This window comes from Bombina bombina, chromosome 12 (assembly GCF_027579735.1).
Source record: "Bombina bombina isolate aBomBom1 chromosome 12, aBomBom1.pri, whole genome shotgun sequence".
Lineage (NCBI taxonomy): Eukaryota > Metazoa > Chordata > Amphibia > Anura > Bombinatoridae > Bombina > Bombina bombina.
This window is the reverse complement of record NC_069510.1, coordinates 118596136-118612920: the sequence shown is the minus strand read 5'-3', so window position 1 is coordinate 118612920 and position 16785 is coordinate 118596136. Positions and strand designations below refer to the sequence as shown.

General features: G+C 40.9%; 1 protein-coding gene across 1 annotated transcript in view; it reads left to right on the top strand.

The window, feature by feature from the left end:
• The window catches only part of CERCAM (cerebral endothelial cell adhesion molecule), a 107272-nt gene extending 90828 nt beyond the window's left edge, over positions 1 to 16444 (top strand). The window contains exons 11-12 of the mRNA XM_053695678.1: positions 3565 to 3768; positions 11174 to 16444. Of these exons, the coding sequence (XP_053551653.1) occupies positions 3565 to 3768; positions 11174 to 11411 (442 nt within the window). The 3' untranslated portion in view covers positions 11412 to 16444. The remainder of the gene's footprint in view (positions 1 to 3564; positions 3769 to 11173) is intronic.
• The last annotated feature ends 341 nt before the right edge of the window (positions 16445 to 16785 follow it).

Genomic DNA, 16785 nt, shown 5'->3' with positions numbered 1-16785 from the left:
TGTTTTTACATGCTGCTTGAGGCATATTGTGTGTGACAACTAGCGTTTATTACGGTTCATGTTTTTCACTGTTTGTACCGCTCTGGAGTATCAATTAGCCTACTGGGAGGAGTTACCTTGCTGTTGAGCGGTCTTTAAGCAGAGATGGGGAACGCACAGTTTTAGCGTGGCGCAGTTTCCCTTCTCTGACGATCATGTGACTTCCGGCTCTCTGTAGGAGCGGAGCAACGTCACAGCTTTCCTTCATTCTCCTGTGTCGGCTCGATACGCTGAAGGAGAATTCTGGCTGACGGTTTTTCAGTTCTCTGATATACTCCTGTGGATTCGGTAGGAGCACCTCAGAGGTGTTAAATGTTTTTGCAAAACTTGTCAATGTCTATTTAGCGTGTTATGCTACAGAAAAATAACGCTCTTGGGGATTAAAGAGATTTAAAGTGACAGAAGTCATTTTATTTATTTTTCTCAGTTAATTTTTTGGAATTTTTACTGTGCTGTGGATATGATCAATCTGCAGACCTCATTACGACAGCAATGTGAGAGACCTGTTGTATCTGATAAAAAAAAAAAGAGCCCGCATTACGTAGACTTATCGTAAGTGCTACTACACCACTGGCCGTGTTCCTTTTGCTGGTACCAGAAGCTGTGACATCACTGGAGACTAGCCCCTTTGTGGACCCAGCTGCTCTGTTGGATTGTTTGAGTAAGCTGAGCGGCTCTGAAGCCTTGATCCGTGCATTAGTCATTAGTGTATAGGTCATGTTGTTATGAGTGAGTACACAGTAAATTCATTTGTTTCTATATAAGGTATGGCGTAAATACCTTTGTTGATGTGAATCCAAAGGCTACTCTTGGAGTAGGTTCAGGATTCCTAGGATTTTGTCCTTTCTCCAGGAAGGTTTGGAGAAATGATTGTCCGTCAGTTCTCTGAAGGGTCAGATTTCTGCATTATCTATTTTGTTACATAAGCGTTTGTCGGATGTGCCATATGTTCAATCTTTTTGTCAGGGCCTGGTTAGAATCAGGCCTGTGTTTAGATCAGTTGCTCCTCCTTGGAGCCTTAACCTTGTTCTTAAAGTTTTGCAGCAGGCTCTGTTTTAGCCATTGCATTCTATAGATATTAAATTGTTATCTTGGAAGGTTTTGTTTCTTATTGCTATCTCTTCTGCTCGGAGAGTCTCGGAACTCTCAGCTTTGCAGTGTGATTCGCCTTACCTTATTTTTCATGCTGATAAGGCGGTTCTTCGTACTAAGTTGGGGTTTCTTCCTAAATTGGTTTCGGATAGAAATATTAATCAGGAAATTGTTGTTCCTCCTCTGTGTCCTAATCCTTCTTCTCATAAGGAACGTTTGTTGCACAACTTGGATGTTGTGCGTGCTCTAAAGTTCTACCTACAGGCGACTAAGGATTTTCGTCAGTCCTCTGCCCTGTTTGTTTGTTTCTCTGGAAAGCGTAAAGGTCAGAATGCTACTTCTTAATTCTCTTTCCCTCTGGTTGAGAAGTATAATTTGTTTGGCTTATGAGACTGCTGCCAGCAGCCTCCTGAGAGAATTACAGGCTTTGCTTGGGCTTTTAAAAATGAAGCTTCTGTGGAACAGATTTGCAAGGCTGCAACTTGGTCCTCTTTGCATACTTTTTCAAAATTTTATACTTTTGCCTCGGTTGAGGCTTCTTTTGGGAGAAAGGTTCTTCAAGCGGTGGTGCCTTCTGCCTGTCTTATTCTCCCTCCCTAGTCATTTGTGTCCTCTAGCTTGGGTATTGGTTCCCACTAGTAATTGATGACGTTGTTGACTCTCCATATCTTAGGAAAGAAACAAAATTTATGCTTACCTGATAAATGTATTTCTTTCCAGATATAGAGAGTCCACGACCCCACCCTTATTTTAAGACTGCTGTTTTTGACTAAATCTCAGGCACCTTTGTGTTGTTCCTTTTTCCATTCTCCTTTCGGTCGAATGACTGGGGATTATGGGTAGGGCAGTGACACTTAACAGCTTTGCTGTGGTGTTCTTTGCCTCCTCCTGCTGGCTAGGAGTGATATTCCCACTAGTAATTGATGACGTTGTGTAGTCTCCATATACGGATTTGCTTCCTTCTCTTGTTATCCTTAGCTGAAAGGTATATCTAGGCAAGTTGAGGAGCAGCAGAGTACCTAGGTTCTAGCTGCTGATTGGTGGCTGCATAAATATACCGATTGTCATTGGCTCACCCATGTGTTCAGTTAGAAACCAGTAGTACATTGCTACTCCTTCAACAAATGATATCAAGAGAATGAAACAGATTAGATAATAGAAGTAAATTAGAAAGTTGTTTAAAATTGTATTCTCTATCTGAATCACAAAATAATTTTTTTGGGTTTCATGTCCCTTTAAGGATAGAAAACAGAGAGTCTTGGTAAATGGAGTACATTCGGCAGAAAGGGTACTAGTAGTGTTACTAATAGTTTTACTAGTAGTGTTCCTCTGGTCAGTTCTGGGGCCTGTTTTTTGTTTAACATATTTATCAGTGATATCAGCAAAGGGCTATAGGGAAAAATATGTCTGTTTGCAGATGATAAACATTTATAATAGAGTAGATGTTCCAGGATGTGGACCAAATGAGAGGTGATATACAACAATTGGAGGATTGGACAAAGGACTGGGATCTAAAGTTTTAACACTACAAAGTGTAAAATTCTGCATTTAGGAAAGAAAAATCCAAGCGTTAATTACAGAATCAATGACACTTTACTGACTATTACAAAACGGGACTTGGGAATTATTTCATATAGCTCTGAGGAAGTGTTCCTGGTGGCACAGGAAACCCATCAGATTTTATCTGTGGGTATGACTAACAATTGGATAATATAAATAATTTGTATACAATAAATATCACACTTTTAATTGTAACAAGGGTGTGTCTGCACGTTTTTTTCTTTTTTGATTAATTATTATTTCAGATTATTTAAAATTTTGTAAACAATTTAGTATTGCAGCGAGTAAGGCCAGCAGAATGCTTGGTTGGTTCACTAGATATATTTGCAGCAGGTTCTTATGCCACTTTACAGATCATTAGTTAGGCCTCATCTTGAGTATTGTGTGCAGTTCATAAAGAAATAAATTCAAGAACAAGGGGTCATAATCTCAAACTGATGGGTAGTATATTCAGGAGTAATTTGCAGAAGCGAAAGAGTTTTTGATTGACTTCCATTAAAAGTGGTAATGACTAACACTGTTGGGGACTTTTAGGAAATTTTGGGTAGACTTGTTAGGCCAAGGTTCTTATCTGCCATCACAATCTGTTTCTATGTGCTTGAGTGATGTTAATGCACTATAGATCTAATATTATTGGGCTTAGGTTCTTAGGAGAGGATTTTAGCATAGCCCATCCCTAGTGTGGAATAATTTAGGGACAATAAAGTTTTTTCTGGTTAAGGCATTAAATACCACACTGGTGTATATGTAAATTGTTGTTTAAGTATTGTAGTTAAGTTCTCTGACATGTAGAATTACCTTGCAGTAGGTATCCATCATACATATCTACCCTTATAGTTGGGCTCTAGTCTTATGGGTCTCTGTTTGTTGCAGATATCTCGGGAGGAAACAGGTGACAACCGACCCGGAGCAACATGTGGATGGTGTGCGTAATTTGGTAGTGGCTGATTATTCGTACTGGACACTGTGCTATGTCATCTCCCTGCAAGGTGCCCACAAGCTTCTAAACGCTCAGCCACTCTCCAAGATGCTGCCAGTCGATGAATTCCTGCCCATCATGGCTGACACACACCCAAAGTATGTGTCCCTCTCTCCATCTCTATGGTCTTTAGATACATTATTTTTCTGTTACTTATTGGATTATTTCTTCCTGTCTGTGTCACAGGATCCTACCTACAGATGACCCCCATTTCAAGCCATTAAAATTCCCATGCAAAGGCATCACATGACATTTACTGATCTTTTCAAATTCAAACACATTATAACCCATTAGAAAAGCCCATGATTGTCATTGTTATTAACATAATGTGATTTGCCTGTCGTAGTTTTCTCTTATAGCTTTTCTTTCTTTGGGAGTGTTTGACTATATTTTGGTGTTACATCATTTACTAATTCAGTTTTACTACTTTAAATGGGGGCTTTCTTCTGTTAAGTGTGATCAGTCCACGGGTCATCATTACTTCTGGGATATTAACTGCTCCCCTACAGGAAGTGCAAGAGGATTCACCCAGCAGAGCTGCATATAGCTCCTCCCCTCTACGTCACTCCCAGTCATTCTCTTGCACCCAGCAACTAGATAGGTCGTGTGAGAGGACTATGGTGATTATACTTAGTTTTATATCTTCAATCAAAAGTTTGTTATTTTAAAATAGCACCGGAGTGTGTTATTACCTCTCTGGCAGAGTTTGAGGAAGAATCTACCAGAGTTTTGCTATGATTTTAGCCGGAGTAGTTAAGATCATATTGCTGTTCTCGGCCATCTGAGGAGTGAGGTAAACTTCAGATCAGGGGACAGCGGGCAGATGAATCTGCATAGAGGTATGTAGCAGTTTTTATTTTCTGACAATGGAATTGATGAGAAAATCCTGCCATACCGATATAATGTCATGTATGTATACTTTACACTTCAGTATTCTGGGAGAATGGTACTTCACTAGAATTACACTGTAAGAAAGACATAAAGCTGTTTAATAACTAGAGATTATGTTTAACGTTTTTGCTGGAATGTAAAATCGTTTTCATTTGCTGAGGTACTGAGTGAATAAATGTTTGGGCACCATTTTTCCACTTGGCAGTTGCTTAAATCTGTTTTTTCTGTCAGTTTCTGTTCTCCCTCACTGCTGTGTGTGTGTGGGGGAGGGGCGCTTTTACTATGCATCAAATATTTCAGTCAGCAACTCATTGTATTCCCTGCATGATCTGGTTCATCTCTACAGAGCTCAGGGGTCTTCAAAACTTATTTTGAGGGAGGTAATTTCTCTCAGCAGAGCTGTGAGAATTATAGTTTGACTGAAATAAAAACTTTTATTCTGTAATTTGTTTCCTGCTTTCAGAAATTGTTATCTTTGCTAATGGGATTAAACCTTTGCTAAAGTTGTGTTGTTTACAAGGATTGAGGCTATAACTGTTTCAATTTATTAATTTTTAACTGTCATAGATCTTCTGTGCTTCTTAAAGGCACAGTACGTTGTAATATTATTCTATTTGAATTGTATTTCCAAGTTGCAAGTTTATTTGCTAGTGTGTTAAACATGTCTGATTCAGAAGATGATACCTGTGTCATTTGTTGCAATGCCAAAGTGGAGCCCAATAGAAATTTATGTACTAACTGTATTGATGCTACTTTAAATAAAAATCAATCTGTACAAATTGAACAAATTTCACCAAACAACGAGGGGAGAGTTATGCCGACTAACTCGCCTCACGTGTCAGTACCTACATCTCCCGCTCAGAGGGAGGTGCGTGATATTGTAGCGCCGAGTACAGCTGGGCGGCCATTACAAATCACATTACAGGATATGGCTACTGTTATGACTGAAGTTTTGGCTAAATTACCAGAACTAAAAGGTAAGCGTGATCACTCTGGGGTGAGAACAGAGTGCGCTGATAATATTAGGGCCATGTCAGACACTGCGTCACAGGTGGCAGAACATGAGGACGGAGAACTTCATTCTGTGGGTGACGGTTCTGATCCAAACAGACTGGATTCAGATATTTCAAATTTTAAATTTAAACTGGAAAACCTCCGTGTATTACTAGGGGAGGTGTTAGCGGCTCTGAATGATTGTAACACAGTTGCAATACCAGAGAAAATGTGTAGGTTGGATAAATATTTTGCGGTACCGACGAGTACTGAGGTTTTTCCTATACCTAAGAGACTTACTGAAATTGTTACTAAGGAGTGGGATAGACCCGGTGTGCCGTTTTCACCCCCTCCGATATTTAGAAAAATGTTTCCAATAGACGCCACCACAAGGGACTTATGGCAAACGGTCCCTAAGGTGGAGGGAGCAGTTTCTACTTTAGCTAAGCGTACCACTATCCCGGTGGAGGATAGCTGTGCTTTTTCAGATCCAATGGATAAAAAGTTAGAGGGTTACCTTAAGAAAATGTTTGTTCAACAAGGTTTTATATTGCAACCCCTTGCATGCATTGCGCCGATCACGGCTGCAGCGGCATTCTGGATTGAGTCTCTGGAAGAGAACATTGGTTCAGCTACTCTGGACGACATTACGGACAGGCTTAGAGTCCTTAAACTAGCTAATTCATTCATTTCGGAGGCTGTAGTACATCTTACTAAACTTACGGCGAAGAATTCAGGATTCGCCATTCAGGCACGCAGGGCGCTGTGGCTAAAATCCTGGTCAGCTGATGTTACTTCTAAGTCTAAATTGCTTAATATACCTTTCAAAGGGCAGACCTTATTCGGGCCCGGGTTGAAAGAGATTATCGCTGACATTACAGGAGGTAAAGGCCATGCCCTGCCTCAGGACAAAGCCAAAGCCAAGACTAGACAGTCTAGTTTTCGTTCCTTTCGTAATTTCAAAGCAGGAGCAGCATCAACTTCCTCTGCACCAAAACAGGAAGGAGCTGTTGCTCGCTACAGACAAGGCTGGAAACCTAACCAGTCCTGGAACAAGGGCAAGCAGACTAGGAAACCTGCTGCTGCCCCCAAAACAGCATGAATTGAGGGCCCCCGATCCGGGATCGGATCTAGTGGGGGGCAGACTTTCTCTCTTCGCCCAGGCTTGGGCAAGAGATGTTCAGGATCCCTGGGCGCTAGAGATAATATCTCAGGGATACCTTCTGGACTTCAAATACTCTCCTCCAAGAGAGAGATTTCATCTGTCAAGATTGTCAACAATCCAGACAAAGAAAGAGGCTTTTCTACGCTGCGTACAAGAGCTCTTGTTAATGGGAGTAATCCATCCAGTTCCACGATCGGAACAGGGACAGGGGTTTTACTCAAATCTGTTTGTGGTTCCCAAAAAAGAGGGAACTTTCAGACCAATCCTGGACTTAAAGATCCTAAACAAATTCCTAAGAGTTCCATCGTTCAAGATGGAGACTATTCGGACAATTTTACCTATGATCCAAGAGGGTCAGTACATGACCACTGTAGATTTAAAAGATGCTTACCTGCACATACCGATTCACAAAGATCATTACCGGTACCTAAGGTTTGCCTTCCTAGACAGGCATTACCAGTTTGTGGCTCTTCCATTCGGATTGGCTACAGCGCCAAGAATCTTCACAAAGGTTCTGGGTGCTCTTCTGGCGGTACTAAGACCGCGGGGAATCTCGGTAGCTCCATACCTAGACGACATTCTGATACAAGCTTCAAGCTTTCAAACTGCCAAATCTCATACAGAGTTAGTGCTGGCATTTCTAAGGTCACATGGATGGAAGGTGAACGAAAAGAAAAGTTCACTCGTTCCACTCACAAGAGTTCCCTTCCTGGGGACTCTTATAGATTCTGTAGAAATGAAGATTTACCTGACAGAGGACAGGCTATCAAGACTTCAAAGTGCTTGCCGCACTCTTCATTCCATTCAACACCCGTCAGTGGCTCAATGTATGGAGGTAATCGGCTTAATGGTAGCGGCAATGGACATAGTACCCTTTGCACGCTTACACCTCAGACCACTGCAACTGTGCATGCTAGGTCAGTGGAATGGGGATAACTCAGACTTATCCCCTTCTCTGAATCTGGATCAAGAGACCAGAAATTCTCTTCTATGGTGGCTTTCTCGGCCACACCTGTCCAGGGGGATGCCATTCAGCAGACCAGACTGGACAATTGTAACAACAGACGCCAGCCTTCTAGGTTGGGGTGCCGTCTGGAATTCCCTGAAGGCTCAGGGACTATGGAGTCAGGAGGAGAGTCTCCTGCCAATAAACATTCTGGAATTGAGAGCAGTTCTCAATGCCCTCCTGGCTTGGCCCCAGTTGACAACTCGGGGGTTCATCAGGTTTCAGTCGGACAACATCACGACTGTAGCTTACATCAACCATCAGGGAGGGACAAGAAGCTCCCTAGCTATGATGGAAGTATCAAAGATAATTCGCTGGGCAGAGTCTCACTCTTGCCACCTGTCAGCAATCCACATCCCGGGAGTGGAGAACTGGGAGGCGGATTTCTTAAGTCGTCAGACTTTTCATCCGGGGGAGTGGGAACTTCATCCGGAGGTCTTTGCCCAAATACTTCGACGTTGGGGCAAACCAGAGATAGATCTCATGGCGTCTCGACAGAACGCCAAGCTTCCTCGTTACGGGTCCAGATCCAGGGATCCAGGAGCAGTCCTGATAGATGCTCTGACAGCACCTTGGGACTTCAGGATGGCTTACGTGTTTCCACCCTTCCCGTTGCTTCCTCGATTGATAGCCAGAATCAAACAAGAGAGAGCATCAGTGATTCTAATAGCACCTGCGTGGCCACGCAGGACTTGGTATGCAGACCTGGTGGACATGTCATCCTGTCCGCCTTGGTCTCTACCTCTGAAACAGGACCTTCTGATACAGGGTCCCTTCAAACATCAAAATCTAACTTCTCTGAAGCTGACTGCTTGGAAATTGAACGCTTAATTTTATCAAGACGTGGGTTTTCTGAGTCAGTTATTAGTACCTTAATACAGACTAGGAAACCTATTACCAGAAAGATTTACCATAAGATATGGCGTAAATACCTACATTGGTGTGAATCCAAAGGTTACTCTTGGAGTAAGGTTAGGATTCCTAGGATATTGTCTTTTCTACAAGAAGGTTTAGAAAAGGGTTTATCTACTAGTTCATTAAAGGGACAGATCTCAGCTCTGTCCATTCTGTTACACAAACGTCTGTCAGAAGTTCCTGACGTCCAGGCTTTTTGTCAGGCTTTGGCCAGGATTAAGCCTGTGTTTAAAACTGTTGCTCCACCATGGAGTTTAAACCTTGTTCTTAATGTTTTACAGGGCGTTCCGTTTGAACCCCTTCATTCCATTGATATAAAGTTGTTATCTTGGAAAGTTCTATTTTTAATGGCTATTTCCTCGGCTCGAAGAGTCTCTGAATTATCAGCCTTACATTGTGATTCTCCTTATTTGATTTTTCATTCGGATAAGGTAGTCCTGCGTACTAAACCTGGGTTCTTACCTAAGGTAGTTACTAACAGGAATATCAATCAAGAGATTGTTGTTCCTTCTTTATGCCCAAATCCTTCTTCAAAGAAGGAACGTCTACTGCACAACCTGGATGTAGTCCGGGCTCTAAAATTTTACTTGCAGGCAACTAAGGAATTCCGACAAACGTCTTCTCTGTTTGTCATTTACTCTGGGCAGAGGAGAGGTCAAAAAGCTTCCGCTACACCTCTTTCTTTTTGGCTTCGTAGCATAATTCGTTTAGCTTATGAGACTGCTGGACAGCAGCCCCCTGAAAGAATTACAGCTCATTCTACTAGAGCTGTGGCTTCCACTTGGGCCTTCAAGAATGAGGCCTCTGTTGAACAGATTTGCAAGGCTGCAACTTGGTCTTCGCTTCATACTTTTTCCAAATTTTACAAATTTGACACCTTTGCTTCATCGGAGGCTATTTTTGGGAGAAAGGTTCTTCAGGCAGTGGTTCCTTCTGTATAAAGAGTCTGCCTATCCCTCCCGTCATCCGTGTACTTTTGCTTTGGTATTGGTATCCCAGAAGTAATGATGACCCGTGGACTGATCACACTTAACAGAAGAAAACATAATTTATGCTTACCTGATAAATTCCTTTCTTCTGTAGTGTGATCAGTCCACGGCCCGCCCTGTTTTTAAGGCAGGTAAATATTTTTTAATTTATACTCCAGTCACCACTTCACCCTTGGCTTTTCCTTTCTCGTTGGTCCTTGGTCGAATGACTGGGAGTGACGTAGAGGGGAGGAGCTATATGCAGCTCTGCTGGGTGAATCCTCTTGCACTTCCTGTAGGGGAGCAGTTAATATCCCAGAAGTAATGATGACCCGTGGACTGATCACACTACAGAAGAAAGGAATTTATCAGGTAAGCATAAATTATGTTTTTTGATAAATTGGATTGGTTTAGAATACTATGCAAAGAAAAGAGAATCTCTCTACCAGGAGCGAACAGCTGCTCAGTAGCTTGTTGTATGGTGAGTTACCACCAAGGAGCAGCCTCTTTTTGCAATACCATGCCATAAAAAAAAATCATCTGAAATACCATATGGAGGTTTTGTATGGGAATTGTGGAACCATTTTTGTATGGAATTTCTGATGGATATTTATTATAATATCTTGGCCTTACCTAGCTAATGTGTACCAGATGAGATCCCCCATTCAGTCGGGAGGGGTTATCCCTCATTCCTAATTCTGTCCATCATAGGCTGCACAGAGCTGGGTTTCCTCTCTGGACGTACTTGAAGTTAGCATAGGTGGAGGCTTTTTAGGCTATATTATACCACCATGCTGCTTACTCTCTGCGCATTCAGCAGGTGATGAAGCAGGAGACAGTTCTTGATTGGAATCTTCCATAAGGTGGCATTATGTTGTCCTCATATCTGGCCATGATATGGGGTTGGGTCATGCTGTATGGGCGGTAAAACATATTTAATTTGGAAGGCTCCGAGAATGCAACTATGTATTTTCTATTTCAGTTTTGTTGTCCTATTTTCTTTAATTTTGTACCCACTCTTATATAAAGAGATACTGCTTGCTATTCATCTTATCTGGTAAGCATTAGCTAGGTAAGGCCAAGATAATTTAGAATGTAAATGATCAACGTAAAATTCTACGTCTTTGCCGGTATACTAAGATAATACCAGTTTTCCTATCCATTGTTGTTTCGTCCTATGATGGATAGGACAAGGAATGAGGAAGTTAGTTCATCTTCACACAGGTAAAAGGGGCATGTCCCTTCTAGGAGTGGATCTCACCTAGTAAGCATTGTCTAGCTGCTAGGCCAAGATATAGAACTTTCTGTTGTTGATTATTTAAATTCTAATGTGCATTTGCAGGTTTCGATACCTCTGAATGTGTAATGGGTAGCTTGTGCTCTTTAGCTATATACAGAGCCAATTTTTTTTCTTGCGAGAGTCTAATACACTAAGATCTGTGCAAATCCAGATCTTAGTGTGTTGCAGTGTCACAAAAATAATTTGCTTGTACTGTGTGTATGTTTTTGTTTCTTGAATATTGAGCTAATGTCTTTATATCCTCCTTCCTTTTCTGTTTTTTTAGTGAGGAATACAAGCACTTCTTCGAGAACAGAAACCTGCGAGTATTTTCTGTGCACCCTCTTCTTGTGTACCCTACACACTATGCAGGGGAATCCAGCTGGCTGAGTGACACTGAAACATCCACTCTGTGGGACGATGACAACGTGCACACGGACTGGAGCGGCTCTCAGAAGACTCTTAAAGACCATCGTGGAGACCCTCGCCACGGGATGCAGCCCACAACACATGATGAGCTGTGATCACAGGATGAGATATCCTCACCACGGGATGCAGCCTACGACGCGTAATGAGTTGTGATCACAGGATGAAATATCAGAGCGCTCTTATGGTGCTTTTTCATAACTTCCCTTTCTTTGACCACTAGGAAAAAGGGGAAGTAGCAGACTGTTACCTCAGGCCTAATGTTAACCCCTTGCTGGTAGAGGGGTTATTCTAGTATTATTGGAATAATGGACGGAGCTGAACATGCCTTTTCTGTGTAAGAAATATTTTAATATTTTTTTTTGTGTCCCATGTTTCTTAAGCGACATTGTATATGAATCTGTGAAGGGTCCCTGAGCCTCCGATCTTATCGCTGCCAGATAGCAGGTTAGGTGATCTCATTCCACTTACCATGATAAGTCATTAGGGGCAGTAAACACGTTGTAGACCGTAAGATGAAATTCTTAATCATCAATGGGAAAACAACTTTGGAATATTTTACCTTCTTTTAGTTTATCACACTTGCCCCCATTCTGACGATTTCTTCACGCACTGCCATATTGTATGACGCAGCTATTTCAGTATGTGTTGTGGTGATGCACTACAGGTGCATTTATTCCTTCTAGATGTCAGGTACAGCATTTGTGCGCCCTGTATCTGTCAAGCGCAATGTCACCTACAAGCAGCGGAAGTTACACAAATATAAAACTTTATTTAACTAGACAGCGATGGTAACTGAGATGATCAGCAGATATTGTATTCACACCCCCTGCTGAGTCAATAAGACCACGGATAGGTTACACACGTGTAGTCATGAGAGATACACGGTGCAACTAGAATATGACCATTCATGAGGAGCAAATGGTGTTTTACTACTGCCTGATTTTGAGTCCCTGGAATACACCTGGTGCTTTGACTTACTTGATACATTTATAAACTGTAACACCTTTTAATCAGGATGCGTGTTATAATATTGTATTGGTATTCACTTAAAGGGACACTGAACCCAAAAATTTTCTTTCGGGATTCAGATAGGGCATGAGATTTTAAGCAACTTTTTAAAAAAAAAATTTTTAAATTCTTTTTATTGAGATTCATCACAAGGCAAACCAACATAAACATATCGAGAGTTTTACATAGAAATGATTTCCACATATTCGGCTAACATTTGTTATATTATTTAGACAAAGTGTGGATATATGTCAGTGCAAACACAAATGTAACATCAAAGTTAATGCCAGGTCAGTTATGTACCTTCAGCAAAACCCGCATGGCCACTTTTGGGCCCCTTACACATTCTTAAACATACTCAAGGAAGGTAACTTCTGAAACTGAGGAGACCACTCATGGATCTCTATTAAGGAATCTCCATTTTCTATTTTTATAGGGTTCAGGATCATTTTAAGAACTGGAAAGCTTATACAAAACCCTTAGGTTGAGCTATGTTGAAATATTGATATATTAATAATAATGATGAGGGAACCATCATTATGAACTTTTCAAAGTTAGGTAGTTGGGAGGGGTAGGTATAGTAGGGCCTCATAACTAAAATCAAAGGTATAGGGAATATAGTCTGACACGTCTATCCTATGTCGGTGAGTAGGGAAATTTCAACAAAAATGCATTAGAGTAAGTAATTTCTAATACGATCACACATTTTCATAGCCAGAGGAAAAAAATATGAGGTTTCAATAGAATGATGCCTCCTATCTACAGAACCATAGCCATAACTGTTGGTATCTTAAAGGCGTTTAGGATATACTCCTGGTGCGCCACCCCGGCCGCAGATAGCCCACCAACAGCATAAGATAAGGTGAAGTTACCTCTCATAAATCAGTACCCACCATACTTGTAAATCAAGAGCCTAATTTATGTAAATAAGGGAATGCTACATGTGTCTAGGGTTATGACTATGATGAGCAGACATATACTGCGTAATTTAGCTAAATAAAGAAGTGTATAGGGGTATATTAGCCTAGCTGGCAAACCTCCTCACCTTAATATAATATGACTATGGGACAGACCCAGTTTGTGTTAGGGAGCCAATCAAGAAATTTCAAAATAGCAAAAGAACAGCTTATCAAAAACCAAGTACACATAAACTCTAAACCCATTGCACCCAAAGCTCAATTGATGTGCTGAAACCAGAAAATTTAAATGGAAAAATATTCCAAACATGTTGAACAGTCATCCTCATAACAGTATCGGCTTGTATATGTCTAGTTTTTATCAAGCACCTAGACCTGATCTGACAGTGTCCTCCTGCAATATTATTAGGGAGACTCTCCTAGTTATGTCCAGCCTGACAGTCTCAGAAATGAGTCTCATCTGCAGGGCTTCAGTCCCCCTTAGCCTATTCCCTGCCGGTCATCATGCAGAGAGCTTTATTCGTTACAGCGTCCTGAACACAGGGAGCAAACGTTCCATGCGACAATTACTTTTGGGCAGCTTGTTGCAGAATAGCCTCTGTTGTTTTGGGAGGTTAAGTGCTTCCTACTCAGTACTCTTTCTGCTCCGATCACAGTCATGAGCGGGTGGTTAGAAGGTAATAGGCTGTGATTGTCAAATTGTGCAAATTTGAAGCGGGCCACTCCCTGTGTCTCAGCTTCCTCCCATGTTCTGGTGATAGTTTTGGGCAGTTTATTAGAGGGTAGCAGGCCAGGGGTATCAAAAAATGTGTATGCATATGCAAAGCAGGCCCAGCTCTGTCTCTCTAAATCTTGTGGGGATTTCTTTGCTATGTACCGGCCTGAATCACGGGAGCAAACGCTCCGTGTAGTTATTAGCTGTGAACGACTCACTGCAGCTCGGTCCCCATTTCCCTTGGCAGTCAGGAGTTTGATGTTCGTTTCCCCCTAACTCCAGTCCTGGTTATAGGAGGGCGATTAGGCAGTAACAAGCCTGGGCTATCAAAGAAGATAGTATCCTCCTTACGTAGCAATCGGACGCTGTTAGGGTGCAATTTCTCCTCTGAGAGCATATCCAACTTCATCCTCTTATGCGTGGCTCCATTCGATAGCTCAGGTTCAGGTAACTGCTTATCATCGGGCCATCTCTCCCTCTGGGTAACTATCTGACTGTGGGAGTTATTTGCACCCTCGCTCGCCAGGTCCAATCCAGGAGGCACAGTTTCTCCACTGCTTTCACTTGGGGGAGCTACAACGGGTACAGGTCTCAAAAAAAAGTCTGCACAGCTCAACTTCTAAACTCCGGTAGTGGTCGCTTATGTCCTGCATCATGTCACGCTCCCATTTGTTGAGGGCCTCCATTTTCCCTGTTTGTTATCTCTTATTAAATACAGTTCTTATGAGGCTCCGTTTCCCAAGCACTTCTGTACCCAAACTCACGGGGGGGGGTCGATATCCTGTGGTAAGGCCGCCGCCTAGGAACTCAACGGGACAGATCTGGGTCCTATGGATCATAAACTCTGCAGGCTTAATATCAATCAATGCTGCTCACCCTTAACTAGTCAAAGATGAGGTGGTTAGTGCTGTATAATGCAGATTCTCTGCTTTAATCGGCGGATTGAGTAGATCCAGTTAGGAACAACAGATATTGCGACCTTTCATGGCTGCTGCCTAGCCACGCCCCTCAGCAACTTTTTAGTTTACTCCTAGTATCAATTTTTCTTCGTTCTCTTGGTATCTTAATTTGAAAAAGCAGGAATGTAAGCTTACAAGCCGGCCTATATTTGGTTCAGCACCTGGGTAGCACATGCTGATTGGTGGCTAAATGTAGCAACCAATCAGCAAGCGCTACCCAGGGTTCTGAATTCAAAATGGACTGGCTCCTCTGCTTACATTCCTGCTTTTTTAAATAAAGATTCAAAGCGAACAAAGGAAAATTGATAATTGGAGTAAATTAGAAAGTTGCTTAAAATTCATGGATCATGAAAGAAAATAAAATGGGTTCAGTATCCCTTTAACTGTGCTAAACACTTTGTATCTCTGTCCAGCCTGTTGCGCACTGGTCAGTCTTCGTGTGAAAAGGGACGATGAATACATTCTGCAGGGTATTATTTATGTTTATTACACCTAAAATAACTTGCTGTATGTGCAATACAACAATTAGCATTAAAGGGACGAGGAATACATTCTGCAGGGTATTATTTATGTTTATTACACCTAAAATAACTTGCTGTATGTGCAATACAACAATTAGCATTAAAGGGACGAGGAATACATTCTGCAGGGTATTATTTATGTTTATTACACCTAAAATAACTTGCTGTATGTGCAATACAACAATTAGCATTAAAGGGACGATGAATACATTCTGCAGGGTATTATTTATGTTTATTACACCTAAAATAACTTGCTGTATGTGCGATACAACAATTAGCATTAAAGGGACGAGGAATACATTCTGCAGGGTATTATTTATGTTTATTACACCTAAAATAACTTGCTGTATGTGCAATACAACAATTAGCATTAAAGGGACGAGGAATACATTCTGCAGGGTATTATTTATGTTTATTACACCTAAAATAACTTGCTGTATGTGCGATACAACAATTAGCATTAAAGGGACGAGGAATACATTCTGCAGGGTATTATTTATGTTTATTACACCTAAAATAACTTGCTGTATGTGCAATACAACAATTAGCATTAAAGGGACGATGAATACATTCTGCAGGGTATTATTTATGTTTATTACACCTAAAATAACTTGCTGTATGTGCAATACAACAATTAGCATTAAAGGGACATTAAAAACTAAAATTGCATTTTTAAGATGTTAGCATAAAATAGAGCAGTTTATTTCATCTATATTCTTGTATCTTAGTTTTTTCTTGGTAGCACATATGGGATTTTGGGTCTTGTTGTTTTCTATTCTGCCATACTAATGTTTTGATAAAAGGGGCTGGATATTGTAGTTTGTGCTAATCTCTTGCATTCCAAAGCTTTATATGATCACTGTCTTGTTGCATTATAGATAACACTAACATTTGTATTTCTAGATTCAAAATTATTGTGTCTCAGGTTGTAAATCACAGCAAACTACAAAGTCTGTATTATTTTAATGCATTTTATATTTTATTAAAATATTTGTAAGAAAAACACAATTTTGTTTATTATATTTATGTGTGTGTGTGGGGGGTATGTTTGTATGTATGTAAATATACAATGCTCTCCACTAATATTAGCGCCCTTTGTAAATATGAGCAAAGGAGGCTGTGAAAAAGTCTTTGTTTTAACCTTTTTATCTTTTGTTTAAAAAAATAAACAGAATTCTCTGCTCTCATGGATATCAAAACAATTGCAAACACAACACAGATTTATAAAAAATAAAATAAAAAAATATTTGTTAAATATATGTGAGGCACAATTATTGGCACCCCTATGAATTCATATGAGAAAAATATTTGACATATATTTCCATTGATATTTTAAATTTTGTAGTACA